The sequence below is a fragment of the Gasterosteus aculeatus genome, chromosome 16 (genome assembly GCF_964276395.1).
Source record: "Gasterosteus aculeatus chromosome 16, fGasAcu3.hap1.1, whole genome shotgun sequence".
In the NCBI taxonomy this organism is placed as follows: domain Eukaryota; kingdom Metazoa; phylum Chordata; class Actinopteri; order Perciformes; family Gasterosteidae; genus Gasterosteus; species Gasterosteus aculeatus.
Genome location: NC_135704.1, coordinates 7,540,770 through 7,560,407, shown reverse-complemented (window position 1 = coordinate 7,560,407; position 19,638 = coordinate 7,540,770). Strand labels below are relative to the sequence as shown.

The 19,638-nt window shown below is 44.2% G+C and overlaps 1 protein-coding gene across 11 annotated transcripts in view; it reads left to right on the top strand.

Annotated features, from left to right (window-relative positions):
• The window catches only part of LOC120834277 (phospholipid-transporting ATPase IH), a 28,781-nt gene that overhangs the window by 2,847 nt on the left and 6,296 nt on the right, over positions 1–19,638 (top strand). For 5 of the 11 annotated variants that reach the window (XR_013452958.1, XR_013452959.1, XR_013452961.1 and 2 more), the window contains exons 2-26: positions 6,542–6,664; positions 6,910–6,999; positions 7,833–7,913; positions 8,465–8,572; positions 10,340–10,468; positions 11,101–11,204; positions 11,320–11,370; positions 11,492–11,556; positions 11,650–11,731; positions 11,825–11,975; positions 12,083–12,280; positions 12,375–12,548; positions 13,066–13,232; positions 13,586–13,657; positions 14,445–14,518; positions 14,644–14,747; positions 14,868–15,049; positions 15,412–15,645; positions 15,979–16,156; positions 16,256–16,358; positions 16,817–16,962; positions 17,327–17,386; positions 18,017–18,144; positions 18,240–18,375; positions 18,888–18,911. Coding sequence is in view for 6 of the 11 variants with exons in the window: in XM_078090208.1 (XP_077946334.1) it covers positions 6,542–6,664; positions 6,910–6,999; positions 7,833–7,913; positions 8,465–8,572; positions 10,340–10,468; positions 11,101–11,204; positions 11,320–11,370; positions 11,492–11,556; positions 11,650–11,731; positions 11,825–11,975; positions 12,083–12,280; positions 12,375–12,548; positions 13,066–13,232; positions 13,586–13,657; positions 14,445–14,518; positions 14,644–14,747; positions 14,868–15,049; positions 15,412–15,645; positions 15,979–16,156; positions 16,256–16,358; positions 16,817–16,962; positions 17,327–17,386; positions 18,017–18,144; positions 18,240–18,375; positions 18,888–18,911 (2,964 nt within the window). In the remaining 5 variants the exon portion in view is untranslated. The remainder of the gene's footprint in view (positions 1–6,541; positions 6,665–6,909; positions 7,000–7,832; positions 7,914–8,464; positions 8,573–10,339; positions 10,469–11,100; positions 11,205–11,319; positions 11,371–11,491; positions 11,557–11,649; positions 11,732–11,824; positions 11,976–12,082; positions 12,281–12,374; positions 12,549–13,065; positions 13,233–13,585; positions 13,658–14,444; positions 14,519–14,643; positions 14,748–14,867; positions 15,050–15,411; positions 15,646–15,978; positions 16,157–16,255; positions 16,359–16,816; positions 16,963–17,326; positions 17,387–18,016; positions 18,145–18,239; positions 18,376–18,887; positions 18,912–19,638) is intronic. The other 6 variants (XR_013452960.1, XR_013452962.1, XM_078090209.1 and 3 more) reach the window with 3 other exon arrangements.

The following is a 19,638-nucleotide window of genomic DNA, read 5'->3' as shown; positions in this document are numbered from 1 at the left end:
TGCTAGCAGAGTCCTGCCGTGCTGAAGGGCTCTAGAAGGGTTCCTAGATACTTTGCAGCTCTTGTAAGCGTCCCCTGGCCACCAATGGAAGGCAAAACACAACCTGCTTGCCACGTTAGGTGCCACAAATGGTTAAGGGCGGTCTATTCCTGGCTGCCGCCCCCCTCGGGCATGGGGGCCCTGACGGAGAGACAGAGGCTGTAGGTGACAAAACACAGAGGATTTGTGTTTGGGCAGAGCTGCTGGCCCATGTGTACATCAGAGAAAACGGAGTCATTTCCTGCAGTAGGATGTTGGTCGGTGCTGAAAGCAGACACTATGAGTGAAAGGGGCTTCTTTTTGGAATACAGATTGCAGTTGCGGGAGGAAAAGGAGCGAGGAGAAGGAGGGGAGAGGAGAAGTAGCACAGCTGGATTAAAGACTTATGTAACAGTTGGATCACGGCCAGTCAAGTGGGAGAGTGGGGGCCACATCAGAATACTAATGTTGTCATTTTATCGTAATCTTCTCATATTTATCCTTTGATTTTGTTGCTGGTATACAGTGATTTGCGTCATCACTGACTGCAGCGTATGCAGGCAGAACTATTTGTGTCATATTTTGCAACCCAAATACTGGTACATGTTTTTGTGTCTGCAGCTGTGTAGGGATTTCTCTAAAATGTTATTGTAAGTAATTATATTATATAGAAAATACCAAAAAAAGGTTGTCCACAGAGAAAACACATGCATGCGCAGAGAGAAGTCCCAACTGAACCAAATAAAAGCACAAAAATATATTTTGAGTATATTGTCTGGACCAGTAATTTAATGAAAACCTTACAATCTCTTGTAAAATCCATTTCCAGAGATTTAGATTAATGAGAAAGTCCTACATATTTGATCTTCATTATATACTTAATGCACGCTATCTGGTCCTTTGCATTATGCACCTGTAGACATAGGTGGCTCTCTATTTCTGCATCCTATGTTGCTATGGCGATTAATGGCAAACCAGTAGTAGTGGTGCATGTTGAACAGGTAACCTCTTTCCTTTTCAGCTGATCAAGGTCTCTATGCTCCTTTTATCTTTGCTCAAAGCTTTGGCAAACAGCTGAATAGTCGTAATTCAAAATTTAGCCAGGAAATATTGTCTTGGCTGCTGTGCTAATTTCTCTAATTAGAGTGGAAATAAATGCTGTACAACTTTTGAGTTTTCTAGTTTCACCAGTTATTTGCAAATGTATTAGGTAAAACTAATACTAAAGCTAGTGAATTGATTTTCACCAATAATGCTTCAGAAGTGTGTCAGCTAAATACCTAAGTAACGTCTAAATAATATATATAAACTTTTATTGACTGTTAATTTTGCGCTTGTTTAAAGTGGATTTGAAGTGTTATTTCTCTAAAATACAATTTAAAATGTTTTCGGTTTTTGACTTTAATCAAACAACAATTTATAAAGTCTACGGTCAGATACTAACTAAAAAATATTTTACCCGTGTTTAAGGGGTTGTATATCATTAGCTAACGTGAGTTAGTCCAGTTAGCTACAAGTTACAATAGGCAATTCTACAAATTCCTAGTGTTTTCTTTATGCCTTTTACTTACTCTACCTACTCAATTCCCTTAAGATTCCACAACATTGACCGTTGAATTTATTCTCTGTGGGCTACACAACCATCACATGCTGCACGCAGTGTTTTGTAATCACTGTTTGTGTGTTTCTACATCCTCTGTCCAGTTAACATAAGTAGTTCATTATGGGAGAGCTCCATCACAGAAATTTGATATGTAAGTTAATGAGCGACTTCGGCTCGACGCGCCATGCTGTGTCTCTGCAGCACAGCATGGCGAGACTGATGGCGTATACATTTTATTACACCTCTGCAGTGGGAAAAAAGCCGTAACGTGGGGACGGATCATTGCACCGCCGGGGCCAGGGTCGTTTTCCCACATTGAAATATGCACACGAAAAGTTCTACGAGCCTGTGTTAAAAGGTCTAACTAGAGAGGCTTTTAAAAGCAGCATTTAAAACCTCGGCAAACACACTTCTATTCTCTAATGTTGCATCCAGAGATGAAACAGTTCAAAACTCTCTGCCATAGAGACTAGGAGGTGCTGTGGATTCTTTGCCGTTATCAAATGCATCTTGTCATCGTTGCCGATTGATAGTGATGTAAGACCAGCCTCTCTGCTCGGACACGGTTTTATGTTGTTAATAAAGACAAAGCCTCCGTGTCCTGCATCCGACCAGCCTGCCACTTTGTGTGATGGTGCAGCGCAGTGAAGAGGGAGGTTGATACAGATCAGTGAGGATTAATGATCAGATAACCACAAACCACAATGCAGTCTTTCTCGGCCCCTCTCCCACACTCCCACTGTCTGTGTGCGACACACGCCGGCAAGAGACGGAGGGAATAGTAGAGTGCAGAAAGAAATATGATGGCACGAGACAGGGAATTGTGGGTTTAGGAGGAGAATGTGATGACGGAAGTGGAACACAGCGGATATGCCGTTTCATAATCATGATAATATTAAGGATCGTCACTGCTCCCTTTTATTGTTTACTTTTTTTTTTTTTGCACTCCTTTGTGCTGATGCGGCTCACCAACCATTTCCCTCGGGACAAATATAGTTTTGTTTATCTTAAAGATATCTGCTTCAGCTTTTCAGCTAGCTCCACTTCTATTTGATACTCTTTTTCTGTCTCACTTTTCTTCTCACGTTGTCCCTCTGGGTCATGGTGCCCCCAACCATAATGTTTTGGAGAGGCCTCAAGTCGACTGACACTGTTGGCTCAAAAGACTATTTTTATCCCACGGCCGAGCACCTGTTGGTCACTGTGGATGAGTTTAGCTCTGTGACTCGTTTTCCTTTAGTGCGACTTATGACGCAGATTCTGAAATTGTGATTATTTTTAAACCTTATTTTTATCTCCAGACTGATGAAGTTTGTTTTTATTTTATTTGACCTTTAATTTAACCAGGTAAAATCCACTGAGAACCAATTCTCATTTACAAGGATGATCTGTCCAAGAGGCAGTAGCATAGTCCACACAAGTGACACAAGCAGCACAGATACAACACAGTATGACAAACACATGGCTAAAAACAACAGAGTTAAATTAATAAACACTATGTACAAAAAGGCAGATTACTGGAAGTTCTTTGTAGAAATGGAAGAGAGAGAGTAGTAAGTGCTGATCAGCAAGTACAGCAGTCAACTATGGCTCGTTGCAGCTTTTCTTTGAATGTGTTGAGAGAGGTGAGGGCTGTTAGTTTGTGTGTGTTTTGTACTGATTTCCAATCATTTGCAGCAGCAAAATGAAAGGAGTCATGACCAAACACAGTATGGACTTTTGGAATGATGAGCCGAATGAAGTCACTGGATCTTAAATGCCGAAAGATTTGAGAGGTAATCCAAAATGGATTTGTAGACCACGAGCAGCCAGTGTTGTAGCCGCCTGGTATTAAGGGAGGGCCAGTCCACCAATCTGTAAAGATCACAGTGGTGGGTGGTGAAGGGTGCACTTGTGGCAAATCATATTGCTGAGTGGTGGAGTGTGTCCAGTTTTCTTAGGGTGGCCTTTGATGCCATTTTATAAATGATATCGCCACAGTCAAATAGAGGAAGGATGGTCATTTTCACAAGGGTGAATTTGGCAGAGTGTGTGAAGGAGGCCTGGTTTCGATACAGGAAACCCAGGCTGGCTTTGACTTTAGCCAGAAGGATTTTGATGTGTATGTTAAATGAGAGAGATGAGTCCAACCAGAAGCCAAGGTATTTGTAGGAGCTGACGAACTCCAGCTCCGATCCATCAGCACTGTAGATCTTGGGAGGGCTAGGTATGATGAGGTCAAACAGCATACATTTGGTCTTTTTGGAGTTTAGGACCAGCTGGAGGGTGTAGAGAGACTGTTGGATGGAAGTGAGGTTTTGTGAAGAATGGACACGGCAGAGTGGAGTGAGGAAACAGCTGAATACTGTATATGATGGTGTCATCTGCATACAGATGAATAGAGGAATTTCCAGCAGCTCTGGCTACATCATTAATATAAATAGAGAACAAAATAGGGCCTAAAATGGAGCCTTGAGGCACACCTTTTGAAATGTTAAGAGGTGCAGACATGATATTTTCCGTCTTAACCCGCTGGACACGACCAGCCAGGTAGCTAGATAACCAGTTGCAACATCCACTGGACAAGCCAATGCTGGTAAGTCTTTGCAGGAGAGTGTTATGGTTGACTGAAACAAAAGCCTCGGCTAGGTCTATAAAGGCAGCTACACAAGTCTGTTTGTTGTCCATGGCGGTGATAACGTCATCAAGGACCTTCAGTGTAGCGGTGGTACATCTGTGGCCTTTTCTAAACCCAGATTGAAGGAGGCCTGGTTTCGATACAGGAAACCCAGGCTGGCTTTGACTTTAGCCAGAAGGATTTTGATGTGTATGTTAAATGAGAGAGATGAGTCCAACCAGAAGCCAAGGTATTTGTAGGAGCTGACGAACTCCAGCTCCGATCCATCAGCACTGTAGATCTTGGGAGGGCTAGGTATGATGAGGTCAAACCGCATACATTTGGTCTTTTTGGAGTTTAGGACCAGCTGGAGGGTGTAGAGAGACTGTTGGATGGAAGTGAGGTTTTGTGAAGAATGGACACGGCAGAGTGGAGTGAGGAAACAGCTGAATACTGTATATGATGGTGTCATCTGCATACAGATGAATAGAGGAATTTTCAGCAGCTCTGGCTACATCATTAATATAAATAGAGAACAAAATAGGGCCTAAAATGGAGCCTTGAGGCACACCTTTTGAAATGTTAAGAGGTGCAGACATGATATTTTCCGTCTTAACCCGCTGGACACGACCAGCCAGGTAGCTAGATAACCAGTTGCAACATCCACTGGACAAGCCAATGCTGGTAAGTCTTTGCAGGAGAGTGTTATGGTTGACTGAAACAAAAGCCTCGGCTAGGTCTATAAAGGCAGCTACACAAGTCTGTTTGTTGTCCATGGCGGTGATAACGTCATCAAGGACCTTCAGTGTAGCGGTGGTACATCTGTGGCCTTTTCTAAACCCAGATTGCAGGTCAGACAAGATATGATTTGAGTCATATTTGTAGTATTCCTGTTCAAAAAATGATGGATTTGAATCTACAAGGTTACCGAGGAGACGCAGACGCATGGACTCATGGACGCAATAAAAGATCTTGTCATTGGCAGTGATGAGGTAAATATCTGCCAAAATGTTAAGGACATTTTAAGCTGGTTCCAGAACGTTTTGATAATGGTCACCACTTCTGCTTTGAGCTGCGTCAGGCAGGCTGATTTCCAAAGGCTGCGCTCACACTGCCTGCTCCGGCCAAAGCATTAGGAGCCACGTAGGAAGCCAGATGGAAACAAACAGCTGAACGCCCAGGTCGCTCAACTTTTGTTTTTTTCCTCTCTTCCTTGATGAAGGACACCTTGGAAAATAAATATGTGCTCCGCTAAACTCCTAGAATGCACTGTGTTAGTCCCCTGGGAGCTGCTTAAATGGAACCTACAGTAAATGAGAGATAAACTAAGTTGGAGGAGTGTGTACCCACAATGCAATGTGCTTTATTAATATTGTATCACAGCACCAAAAACCAGCAACATTGTTTTTGTTCTGTGTAGAAGAATAATGCAGCAGATTGCAGAGAGGTACTGCAGGAAGAAGGGAAAAGATAAATGATGAAACCACACTTGTGACTAAGCCGATACCATGTATACACATCAACATAGATGACCTCATCCTTCGAGCTGGTCTGTGAGTCGTTGTAGCGACTGAAGTCGTGCAATGGTCTTGTGTAATGTTCTGTTTCCTGACTGCACTGTTTAATCCAGGACAGTAAGGCATAGTTCCGCTTCCCCTAATTCATTCAAACTTTCATTAGTAAAGTGATCCGAGGATGATGTTATTCCATTTAATCGTTGTCTCTCTTAATCGTTCGTTTGGGACGTCATAAAGGGCTTGTTTTGTTTGACCAACAGTCCAAAACCCATTTTCAAATGATTTAAAAGAAAAGCAGCAAAACCTTTTTATTTCAGGGGCTTGAACTGGTGAATCGTGAGCAATTCTGCCTGATAACGGACTTGATTGATTGTTTGTCAAACTGCTCAGCGATTCATTTTGTAATTAATGAATAGTCTAATGATTTTCCCATTAGCTAGTGCTGGTATATATTTATATCTATTAAGTAAAGATTGGCATATTGTTGCTTAAAAGAAGCATCATCAGAAGAAGGAGAGATCTCTGATATCGATGTGTACTTTTGCCTTTACTACCTGCATTGCAAGCACGGGTGTAAAGAGATCTGGGCTTGGTTGTACGGTGTTTGGGGGCGCTGATAGAGATTGTAAATAGCTTACGTGTTGCATGTGAACACATTACGGAGGTTGAACAGCGTGATTTAACCCGTTTTTTTCTCTCCTCCTGTATTGCTATTTATAACTACACATATCTCTCTCTCTCTCTCTCTCTTTCTCTCTCTCTCTCTCTCTCTCTCTCTCTCTCTCTCTCTCTCTCTCCCTCCATCAGTGCATGGGGGAGGAGATCTGGTTGGACAGTCGAACGGTGTACATCGGTCATAAAGAACCTCCTCCGGGGGCTGAGGCCTACATCCCTCAGCGTTACCCCGACAACCGCATCGTCTCCTCCAAGGTGAGCGAGCCACACGCCGTGAGTCAAAGGACCATAACATTGTTCATCACGCTCCTGTTTTTGTCTTTGGACAACCATGTAATCGCTTTTGTGGCCGTGCTTTTAGGGATGACACATTTCTCTTTACATGTATTCGTCAAAGTGTCTGCCGCCATTTCTCTCGCCAGAGGGACTGGAAGATAATGTGCTCTGTTTCCCCTTCGGTTCTTATGTGATGATAACTCTGCTGTCGCTTTGTCCCCCAGTATACCTCCTGGAACTTCATCCCCAAAAATTTGTTTGAGCAGTTTAGAAGAATTGCTAACTTCTACTTCTTGGCCATATTTCTGGTCCAGGTAAGAACAGCGAAACCAAAGCATTACTCTCCCAACTGTCTGTTTATCACATCGTAGATCATCATATATTATCATGCGTTATTTCGCGTTTTCTCAAAGAATTACCTGCACCGGCCCAATTCTAATCAAAGTTAGCAAAGTACACTTAATGACGTTTGAAATGTAGCAAAAGCTGTAGATTTGAATTATTCTTAACAAATACTGAAGAAGACATATTCTTGGAAAAAAACAAATTATCAATAGTAATCATTAGTCTGTGCCCTGAAAACAAATGACGCAAAGCTTTTACTTTACCTTTTCTTATAGTTTCTGACAGAATTAAAATGGGTAGACCAGTTATGCTGTACTTGATTACATTTTTACACTTTCAGATTCTCATCGGTTTAACCTTGCACAGGTTGGATAGCGGGAGAGGCGGCTGTTTCATAGAGCTACTAAATTTGCACAAAATGTTGAATAATCATGCAGGAACAAATTCATCATAGAATAGAAGAGGAGGAGGATACAACTACATTTTCCACCAGCAGTTTCTGCACAGCCACAGCTGAGGGTCTTTTCAGTAGCATGTGAAATGCACCACCCTCTGAATGGGGCAGTGTTCCCTGTAGGTCCTAAAACAAAACACAAGTAAACTATCCCAGGATGGTGTGCAGATGGAGGCAATCAAACATGATTTAATCACTCTGATACTTTAAAGGTGCCAGATTGGTGTTTGATTACTTATTACAGAAGCTGTTCCCTGCTGCACTTCCTTACTCAGCGTTCCTCTCCCTTCTCCTTTCTATGTCTCGCCCTACCCCACCCCCAACCTCCCTCCCACTGTCCCGCTGCAGCTTATCATCGACACCCCCACAAGCCCAGTCACCAGCGGCCTGCCCCTCTTCTTTGTTATCACTGTCACCGCTATAAAACAGGTACCACACACACAGACATGCACACATTTCCGGGAAATACTGCCAACAACAAACCCCCCCCTCACACAACAAGTCCCGGCCTCAAATACACACACTCTCCACCAATCGGCCGCTCTGTTGTCTGAATATACACATTCCACTCCCAGCGAAAGGACACGCCGTTGAATGTGTTTGGTGATGTGAGAAATATGATAATGAATGGTCTTCTCTGTTAATCACTCCAACTGAAGCCCCTGGGTACTGGTACTGAGGGACGGGGGTACTGTCAGATTGATAGAGCTGTTCTGGCCCAGGACGTACGAGCCTTGCTAGGACATGAATCCAAAACATGACGTTTTTGGCTTGAAAGCCAGGGAGCGCAATGCTAATTTATTACAGTGTATGACTTTCACCCCCCCCTCTCCCCGCCGTCTCTCTTGATCTCATACTATCCTCTTGCCCTGATTCTTTCTGCACAATAATCTATATTCTATGTTTCAAACACATGGGCTTCCTCTTCCTTTCCCCTTACGGTCTTGTTCTCGGTCCCTCTGTCTCTGCTGCTCTCTCAGGGCTACGAGGACTGGCTCAGGCACAAGGCTGACTGCTCTATAAACGAGTGTCCGGTGGACGTGGTGCAGCAGGGGAAGGTGGTGAGAACACAGAGTCACAAGCTACGGGTAAGAATGGCCTCATTAGAGCGGCGGAGCACCCGAGGCCACAAGGCAACACTGCAGCACGCTGCTGCATAGCTGTCCTTTTTTCTGCAACCTCTCTCTCTCACACTCGCTTCCTCTCTAACTCTCTCGTTTCTTTCTCATCAATTCACTTCCCTGAAATTGTAGTTGAGGGACGGATCTAGTGTCCCACAGTGCACTACGCAAGATCCCTTTGGCAGGGGAAGGGGGCCGATGTATTTCATAATATTGGGATATTTCTGTCATCATCCGGCGATGTTCTCTTATGTCATTGCGATGCAGCAGATCGGTGTCTGCGTATTGCGCCTCAGTCTCATTCTTGCAAAAAAACATTTTTTGGCAAGTTTTTTTTTTTTTTGTTCAGTATTATTTGCGATGTCAGTAGTTTTATTGTTACTGATGATAACTGCTTGACCCATGTTGAACATTTCATGTGAGTACAAACATTCTGGCCGACTGACGTGTTTAGTTTTCTTCATTAAGACGGGGTGACGCAAGGAATCCTCTTAGTCCAGGTGTTGTCTGTAAAGCCAAACCTAAGTTGCTCTTCTTCTGATCCATTTTTGTCAAAAGGGCTGCTCACTGCTTGTTTGCTAAGCCCATTGATTATGTATCGGCACAAAAATCTGAGAACTGAATTATTGATAGGCACGAGCAGTTGCCACCTCTAAACACAGGTGTTGCCAAGGCGACGTGGACCAAAAGCCGGAAAGGAACAGACTGCCTTCATTAAATATTTTTGCTATTTTCCATGAATGAAGAACAAATTCCATGAAAAGCAACAAGGCAATTTGTCAGCTTTCAATACTTGTCAGCTTCCACTCTCATAATACAGCACAGTACTAACATAATTAACCAATTACAGTTCAAAATAGTTACTACTGGTCTATATATATATATATATATATATATATATAAATACATGATGATATAGGAGAACCAATTTATATTGCTTTGTTTTATTCGGTGGTCCTATTCCTGATAGCAGATGTAATGGTGAAGATTCCTTTAGAAAAACATCAAGCGCTTTCACTGAGCCGGCATATTACGCTGCAGATATCTATCTCACTTCCTCCCAGCGTACGTGAAAACGGAGGTGTCAGACCACATAGCGAGAGTTTCTAGCTCAGCACCTCCTTTGTAGATGTGTAGATACCTTGTATCTGAGTCTTGTTTCTCCATTGTCCCGGACGGTGTATAATAGGTGCAGTTTATACAATCCATTTCTGTCGCGTCTGCTGCTCTTAGCAGGCATGCAGAGAGTGTGCAGGATGTTGAGAGTCAGCTTAGAATAGGGTTTTAATACAGCTGCCCCGCCTTAATGGATACAGGGTCTTTAGAGTTTGCATTTCCATAGTAGCAGTTTTCGCTGGATGTCATTGGTCGAGACGGATATTTAACATCAGAAAACCGTCTTTTTCTGTCTCCCTTTGAGCGTTTTCTGTCAAAGATTTCTCACCATCATAGATCAAACAGATGATTAGGGTGTGAATTGGGAGCAGGAACAATTCTGAATATATTAATCATGCAAAATCAGAGTGCGTGTGTCATGTGTATGGTCACCGTGGAGATGGGATTTATCAGCGTTTAAGCTGCTCCGCATGCATAATCTGTTATGCAATTTCTCAATCCTTTAAAAAAAAAAAAAAAAAAAGGTCTTTGTCCTTTTACTATCTGTGTTTATGTGAAGCTCTCTGCAAAATACTTTTTCACTGAGTAAAGCCGCGGGTGTGTGTCTGTCCCGCTCAGGTGGGGGACATCGTGATGGTGAGGGAGGATGAGACCTTCCCCTGTGATCTCATCCTGCTCTCCTCCAGTCGCCATGATGGGACCTGCTACGTCACCACTGCCAGCCTGGATGGGGAGTCCAGTCACAAGGTTTATATACCATTTAGTTTATCTTTTAAGAGAACCGTCTCTGATCCCCCCAACTGGGAAACTTTATGATAAAAAATTCTGCAAGCTAATTTGAAAGCATTTTATAGTGCTAAAGGTTTCAGCTTACCTAATGTAAGAATTTGCTGCTTCTCATACAGGTTGTGATAGTAGACAGAATATATTTAGTGAATTGTTTATATACTGTATATATTTTTTTGAATCAAAACAACAATTTACAATTTGTAAATATTAATTAACAACTTGTTTGCTGAGAAAAAAGACTTTAACCCTAACCATACATTCCCCTTATACCAAGTCGTCGTTCTAAAATGTAACAATCACTTGTCCCTAAGGCAACGCCCTACAGTGTGAATGTATACACATTGACAAGTCCACAGCATATGGTAGAGTGCTCCACCCACTCCGCTCATGCACGCCCTGGGGGGCGACCCCCCGAAGTGCTTCTCATCCCAGCGTGCTGTCCTCCTCGGTGCGGCGGTCTGTAAGCGCTCGCCCGGGCGTTCAGTGGAACGGAGGAGTCGACTGCATTCGGCTCTCATTAGTTGCCGGCGGGTGACATTTTCCTCTGTTGTCTTCTCCTTCATCCCCCTTCCTCCACCTGCCCATCTCAGACCTATTATGCAGTTCAAGATACCGTGGCCTTTAGAACGGAGCGGGAGGTGGATTCGCTACATGCCACCATTGAATGTGAACAACCACAGCCTGACCTCTACAAGTGAGTGAGACACACGCACACGCTGATGCATCTTTGTACTCACATTATCATCTGCAACCTCTGAGAAGGAGATATTCCCTGTTAATTAGCGACCTCTTTTGTGACTCTTTTGCAGATTTGTGGGACGCATCAATATTTATAAGGACAGAGAAGAGCCTTTGGCAAGGTAAGTGTACATTCACTGTGGCCAGATGCTCTGTTTTTAGCTCTTTTCTCAATTTGTTAAAATGTTTTCAATGCTTTTTTCTGAAATAAAAACAGCCACGGATTGTGTTTCATTCTTGCAGACCACTCGGGGCTGAGAATTTGCTCCTTAGAGGAGCCACACTGAAGAACACACAACATATTTATGGTATTAATACAAAGATTCACTGCTCAATGTCTCTGGAACGTTTGAGCTCAGCAAAGGTGGTTGTGGTCATTGACCTGTTTTCTCTCCCCTCAGCTGTCGCAGTCTACACTGGTATGGAGACCAAGATGGCGCTTAATTACCAGTCTAAATCTCAGAAGCGCTCCGCTGTGGAAAAGTATAATTGACGTCCCCACTCTGCCACCCGCTTGATCTAGATGTGAAGTCTGATTAATCGCTGTTTCCTCCTCCTGATCTTTACTCTCTGCAGGTCGATGAACGCCTTTCTGGTAGTGTATCTGTGCATCTTGATCAGCAAGGCGGTGATCAACACCGTCCTAAAATACGCCTGGCAGTGGTCTCCTGACCGAGACGAGCCCTGGTACAACCACAGGACTGAGAACGAGCGCCAGCGCCACGTGGTCAGTTCGTCAACCTCCAACTCAAAGACACAGTCTTGACGGCCAGTGTCAAGAATCATCTCCTTTCAAACTCCACCTCTCTTGTCTGCCTTCCCTTCCTCCTACAGGTGATCCGAGCATTCACAGACTTCTTGGCCTTCATGGTCTTATTCAATTACATCATCCCAGTGTCCATGTATGTGACGGTGGAGATGCAGAAGTTCCTGGGGTCTTATTTCATCACCTGGGATGAAGAAATGTTCGATGAAGAGCTGGGAGAGGGAGCTCTGGTCAACACCTCTGACCTGAATGAAGAGCTGGGGCAGGTACTTGAGAACGCACACACAGCAACAGTAACGGTATCTGCATATACACTATTTGCACACATGCTCTCCCCCTAACCTCTCCCTTCCCTCACAGGTGGAGTATGTCTTTACTGATAAGACGGGAACTCTCACTGAAAACAACATGGAGTTTATTGAATGCTGCGTTGATGGGAACGTCTACATCCCGCACGCCATCTGCAACGGCCAAATCCTCAGCGCTGCCTCCAGTATAGACATGATCGACTCCTCACCCGGGGGGTACAGGAGAGTAAGTGCTGTGTGTGTTTCACAGAGAACGCAGCCCGAAGAGGCTCGTTGTAACTCTGCCATCGAATATTGACATAGAGACGAGAATAAAGGCCACTCCTAACACATTTTAGTTGAAAATGAGAAGGGGCCATGTTTGTGGACTAACTAACATGTCTCGTTTTAAGGCAGGATGTTTGTTTAGGTCTTACATGGGATGGGGGGGGGGCTCTGGTACACAGAAAAGTGATGAGCCTTGTTTTTCTCACGGTGTCAACGGTAATTAGTTTAGGTTTAATAGAAGGAAAATTGTATGCAGTCAGCATGAGCTGCAGAAGCCACCACAGATGTTAAAAGAGAGAGAGAGCAGAGAACTCCCTTTTTGAATGATATCCTACGTTACCGCTGTGTAGTTGGGAAATGTAGTTCATTATTTTTAATACTATGGGAAACAAATGTGTGCTTCTGAATACATTCTGCAACATTGTCACAAAGCTTGCCATTGCATTTGTAAAATGAAAGTATGTTTGTGTCGGCAGGAACACGAGGATCTGTTTTTCCGGGCGCTGTGCCTGTGTCACACGGTGCAGGTGAAGGAGGAGGAGACGGTCGATGGCATAAAGAGGGGCATCCACCAGGGCAGGCCCACCTCCTTCTACATCTCCTCCTCGCCAGATGAGGTGGCTTTGGTGGAAGGAATGAAAAGGTGAACGCACTAAAAATAGCCATTTGCTAAATGACTTTGCGGTTATAAGTAATAAGGCATTGGCTCCCCTTGTAGCTAAATTTACACTTGATCTACATCTTTAGACTTTGAGCTTTCATTTGAGGTAGCTATTACATCCATACTGCCCCAATAACCCTACTGGGATAAATTCAATTTGAATGACTCATGTTTGGGATTCCTTTGCTATAAATAATGTCACTCAAACATTGTGTGCGCTGTGGTCAGGCTATGCATCAGAACGGGTTGAATAATGTTGTATAGTTTATATCGAAACTCAGACTTACATGAATGTTCTTGCTGTCTCTGTCTCTCTGTCTTCATCCTGTTGCCAGGCTTGGTTACACCTATCTGAGACTGAAAGACAACTACATGGAGATCCTCAACAAAGACGATGAGATCGAAAGGTCGGTTCGTTAGAGGCCTGCTGTGGTTTCACCACAGGAGATGGAATAGGAGCAATTGAGTGGATGGAGTCGTGGTCATACATCGGCTACCTTCGAGGGAAAGGGCTCTCGGGTTGTGTTACATGGTGAACAGAGAGAAAAACAGAGGGTTATTTTTACAAACTGCTCAGTTGGATCAAAATGCTCCAACTGCTCTGGAAGAATGAAAGGCAGTAGGATTCCATTAGAGAGTGGTTTTGTGCAAAGTGTCAAACGCTTTGAGTAGGAAGTGGTCATGTGGCCCCCCCCTCCCTCTCCAACCATCACTCCGCACCGCAGTGGCCTGTCGATAGTGAACTATTTTGAGGGAGCTGGAGACGGGAATGGAAAGGCAAAAGGTTATACTCTCAACTACTAGAATACCGTAACACCGTAGGCCATTCTAGTAGTTTGTGGAAAAAGATTAATGCTTAATTTAAAGCTCAAACCCTTAGTTTAGACAGTTTGTATCTTGAAAAGCTCAAAGATCCTGTGTTATTCTCTGAACTAGAAAGAGGGGGGGTTAGTCAGTCGGCTAGGAGGGGATGTCTGACCTGCAAGAGTGACCAGTAAGGGATGTCTGTCGAAGTCATTATCTGCCAATAAGCTACCCCTGAAATGGTTGAATGTTGAGGATGAAGTTTTGGGATATTGCCTTACATTTCACATTATTGTCTACTAGTTGTGTTGGTCGGAAGTGGACTAATGACTGAAATAAGGGAAAGTTAAGAAAAAGAAACCCTTTATTGAAAGTCCGTTTCTCCTTCAGGTTTGAGCTGCTCCATGTGCTGAACTTTGACTCTGTCAGGAGGAGAATGAGCGTCATAGTCCGGTCAAGCTCAGGTAAGACTTGTAATGCTAATGCTTGTAGTGCAGGTTAAAAATCCATGGCCAGACACCCGGCTCTTTGTTCAGTTTGTTTGAAATGTTTTTGTTGTGTGTGTGTGTGTGTGTTTGTGGCGTCTCAGGAGAATGCCTGCTGTTTTGTAAAGGGGCCGACTCATCCATTTTTCCCCGCGTCGTGTCTGGGAAGGTGGAGCAGGTGAAAGCCCGGGTGGAGCAGAATGCTGTTGTAAGGATCCAGTTTTGGTGCATTTCATCAGGCCAGTTTTGGGATAGATGTATTTGAGCAGTTCAAGAGCGCGGATGTACCCCTATATGATCCATCTTCCTCTTCTTCACTGCAATGCAGGAGGGTCTGCGGACCCTGTGCGTCGCTTATCGAAGGCTGTCAGAGTCGGAATACCAGGAGGCCCGTCGTCACCTGAACGAAGCCCAGCTGGCCCTGCAGGACAGGGAGCAGAGGCTGGCGCAGGCCTACGACACCATTGAGAAGGACTTTGTGCTTTTGGGAGCGACGGCAGTTGAGGACAGGTTGGTCGCTATGGAGAGTGAGAGAGGGAGAAATAGATAAGTGCAGCAGTGGGGGCACAGTAGGGAAGATTAATGAGTCATAATGCGGTCCTCAAAGTATAGTAATGACTGATGAGGGGGAAAAAAAGATTAAGTCTCACTACTTTTACTGCTGTGCCCAATGTTTTCTGCTCTGTTAGAAGATGTGCTAGAGCCCTTACATGTTTTCCCCAAACGATCAATCAGGCGCCGGACAGTTTGCCTCGTAGATAAACCGGTGAAGGGCAGGGCCATGCATTGATAAGTAGTTGATTGGTTGATTGGATTTTTGATGGATGCTTTAACATGGAGGCTGAAGCCCTTATTGGCTTATCGATGTGCAGGCTCCAGGAGAAAGCCGCAGACACCATTGAGTCCCTGCACAAGGCCGGGATGAAAGTGTGGGTCCTGACAGGCGACAAGATGGAGACGGCAGCGGCTACCTGCTACGCCAGCAAGCTGTTCCGCCGCAGCACCCAGATCCTCGAGCTCACCAAGAAACGCACAGAGGAGCAGAGTCTGCACGACGTGCTGTTCGAACTAAGCAGGACCGTTCTCAGACAACGCTCTATTTCTGGGTATGAGATCATCCGTGTTTTCTCCAGCACTCGTTTGGTTTACTCCACATCAGTAAATCGTGAGCACAAGTAAAACGGTCCACTGTGAATTTGCTCAAATGTGAAACAAGCCGCAAATTAAATCACGTGTGAAACCTTTGCATCTGAGTTAAGATGGATATTTTGTTATCCAAATTGCTCCACAGTGTATACACAACCATTTGCATTCTGGGAAGAATGAATAAAAATTCCGTCCAACACTAGTTTAAAAAAGACTGCAGGACTGATCTACAATCAGGTAAAGTCATTTTTCCCTGTTGATCGGCCCGTGTTATTTTGATATTGCGATACCAGGTTGTCTGTAGACTGCCTGGACTTTGGTCTGATCATCGACGGGGCCACTCTGTCTGCAATACTGAAGTCCAAACAGGAGGGCGCCGGTCCCGGCAACTACAGAGAGATCTTTTTAGAGATCGGTCGCAACTGCAGCGCAGTGCTTTGCTGTCGGATGGCCCCGCTGCAGAAAGCGCAGGTGAGCGAGCTGCACCTCACCTAACGGATGAAAGCGCGGCCCAGACGCACTCCTCAGTGACCAGATGGGTCCCTGACATTGGTCTTTCATTCACTGCAGATTGTGAAGCTAATTAAAGCTTCCAAGGAGCACCCCATCACCCTCGCCATCGGCGATGGGGCCAACGACGTCAGCATGATCTTGGAAGCACATGTGGGCATTGGTAAGCACCTAATATATTTATAAATATATACACACATACATACATATATACGGTATATTTTAATACGTTTCTTCTATTAGACACCAAGTGGATTCCTAAAGCCTCCTGATACTGATAAACACATCAGATCGGATACGTACTGAGACAGGAGACTGAAAATTTGAGAATTAGTTTTTATTATTAGTCTGACACAGAAATCCTCCCTTGAATAAATTATTAAATATAGAATTACCATTGTTAACTCCATAGTGTATTGAACTTTGTTTTTCAATTGGTCTCATATATATAGTAACACATGCGTGCACTTGGTTTGTGAATAACCAGTTTTGGCCCACATATACAATATTATATTAGTTGAGCTCTAGTTTCCACATTTAGTAGAAAACCACCTTAATGTGTTGTCATGGCTGTGTTCTCTTCCTCATCAGATTGTATGTCATGTTTTTTTTTTCCTCCAGGCATCATGGGTAAAGAGGGCCGCCAGGCAGCGAGGAACAGCGACTATGCCATCCCCAAATTCAAACACCTGAAGAAGATGCTGCTCGTTCACGGCCACTACTACTACATCCGGATTGCTGAACTTGTTCAGTACTTCTTCTACAAGGTACGAGACGAACGTCTGCTGCGCTCCACCGGCTCACACGTTCCGATTGCTTTATGCTAATTCCTATTGAAACCCTGAGTTAAAAAGAACCACATTTTGGATCCATGAGTCCTGGCTGCTACATTCTCTCCCGTATTCATGCCTACGATGATCAGTGTGGGCGTTTTCTGATTCATTTCGTACTTTTGGCAGGTCATCCCTCTGCAGCCCACTCAGCAAGCTCACTGAAAACAATCTCAGCTTGAATGGAAATGTGTAGATGGGAGCATTTTTAGATTCTTCTAATCTTTTCACGTGTACTCATCACAAGCTGATCACTTTCTCTGCGTGTTGTTCTTTTTCTCCTCATTCTGAATCCCTCCAGAATGTATGCTTCATCTTCCCTCAGTTCCTGTACCAGTTCTTCTGTGGGTTCTCCCAGCAGGTAAGTACGTCACACTGTATGTGTCCTGTCTGCAAGCCCCCTGTGCAGTATGCGCAACACCGTTACATATTCAGCAGTTAAGCTGGCTTCATTTGGTGATGTTTTCTTAAATGTTCATGTTAAAAGCTGCACTAATAAGTGTCATAGAATGAACGCTCTCCTCTGCGGTTCCCCTCAGTTCAACTCAGCATTTTCACCCTTTTTTTGTTTTGATTTTATGACCCGCAAACTCCACTGTCATCGATCTTGTTCCCAGCTCTAATAAACCCACTTCACTCTACCTGCCAAGCACCAAATGGCTGTTAACAACTAGCTGGTCTCAAAGAAGCACATCTAGCAGCTGAAGAATTTTTCATTTTTCACAACCTACAGTTGAAAGGAGACTTAAAATCGCCAATTATTCAACTGCCACAACTGTGAATGAAAGCTAGCGTTTTCTGCTCCATTTCGAATTAGGCAAATACGTGCAACATGTTTTACAACAACAAACAAAAAAAGTCTATAATTTAACAACATATTCAGCTTGCTCCGCTGCCTACAAGTGGCCAAAGTAAGACGCTGTGAAGACGCTTTCAGGTTGAGATGTCCGATGTCCTCTCTGTCCTCTCTGTTGTCTCTGTCCCCCTGCAGCCTCTGTACGACACCGCCTATTTGACGTTGTACAACATCAGCTTCACCTCCCTCCCCATCCTCCTCTACAGCCTGGTTGAGCAGCACATCACCACTGAGAGGCTCAAGAGGGACCCCTCCTTGTACAAGTCAGCGCAGTTCTGATGGGGAAACCGTGACAATTATGACACAATATTTTATTTTATTTTAGTGAGCATTGCTCTTCTTCTGCCGTCTTCCTCAGGGACATAGCGAAGAACTCCCTCCTTCGCTGGCCCGTCTTCATCTATTGGACGTGCCTGGGTGTGTTTGACGCTGTTGTCTTCTTCTTCGGTGCCTACTTCCTGTTTGACAACACCACTTTCACCAGCAATGGCCAGGTGAGGCTCCGTCTCGATGGCATCAGAGGCAGTGAGATCTGCCATTGCGTGAAACAAGTAGAAATAGAGTGTTCGAGGCTGTTCTTTAGGGAAATTAAAGAAAATAATGGACAAAGTTAGTGTGCCCTGTAATAAACACTCCGCATCTCCATTGGATCCTCCTGAAAGAGGACTTAAGTGTTACAGGCTGATTTTGTGATCATGTTTTTCGTTGTTATGGGTCTGTAACAGTAAGCTATTTGTCCCCCCCCCCCCCCCCCCCCCCCCCCGATAGGTCAGCAACATAGGATCTCCATTCATATCGACAACGCAGTAGCATCTTTCTCTGTATTGTTAATTTGTATCATGTCAGCTGTTTTGATTGCCTTCGGTCCTGTTTTTTAAGTTGAAACATCCTGAAATTCATTTTACCCTTTATCCTGATTCCTTTCTCTTTTCTTCTCCCTCCCTTTCTCTGCTTCTTTTCCCTTTATTTTGCTCCTCTTCCACTTCTTCTCCTTCTTCTTCTTCAGCTTATGACCACCAACACACAGATGGTAAGCCTGTCTCGCTCTCCTTCAGCTCTCTCTGTCTCTTACACTTTTTAGTTCCTGTCGTACCGTTTCATCCTGTTTCATCCAGTTTCATCCCTCCTCACTTCCCATCCGTACCCTTTCATTGGAATGTGTAGTTTTCGAGTGCTCCCTTATTCCCTCTAATCTCTGTAAAGCCCTGAATCCTACACAGTACCTGATCTCCACCACTCCACTGACATAGTAGAAACCTTAGATCCTTCCCCACACTATCCTTGTGTTTGGTTGTAAATGGACTAATTGACACTATAGATTAAGATCTAACAGCTGTTTGTTGTTCCTGTTTAACACGTGTGTGCGTTGTGTGTATGTTAAATGTATGGGTTGCTTTTATCCTATACTCCTTGTGCTCGGGTGTCAGACGAACCAAATCCAGCTGGTTTAAAATGGAAATGCTGGTTGTTTATGGCATCCATAAAGAAAATATTTTCTTTCAAGGAGGCACACTGTTAAGAACAATCAGCTGTGGTTATTACATATTTGCCTCTACCCCCCCCCTCTCTCTCTCTCTCTCTCTCTCTCTCATTGCCTCCCATCTCAACTCTCATCCCATCTGTCATTCCTGATGTCTGCTGAAACCGTTTCAAGGATTTCAACGGGTAGAAAGATTTGAGGCGAAGAGGTGAAGGGGAAACATTCTCAGTTAATTGCTTCAAATAAAAATGTATACTACTTCCATCCAAGCAGGTCC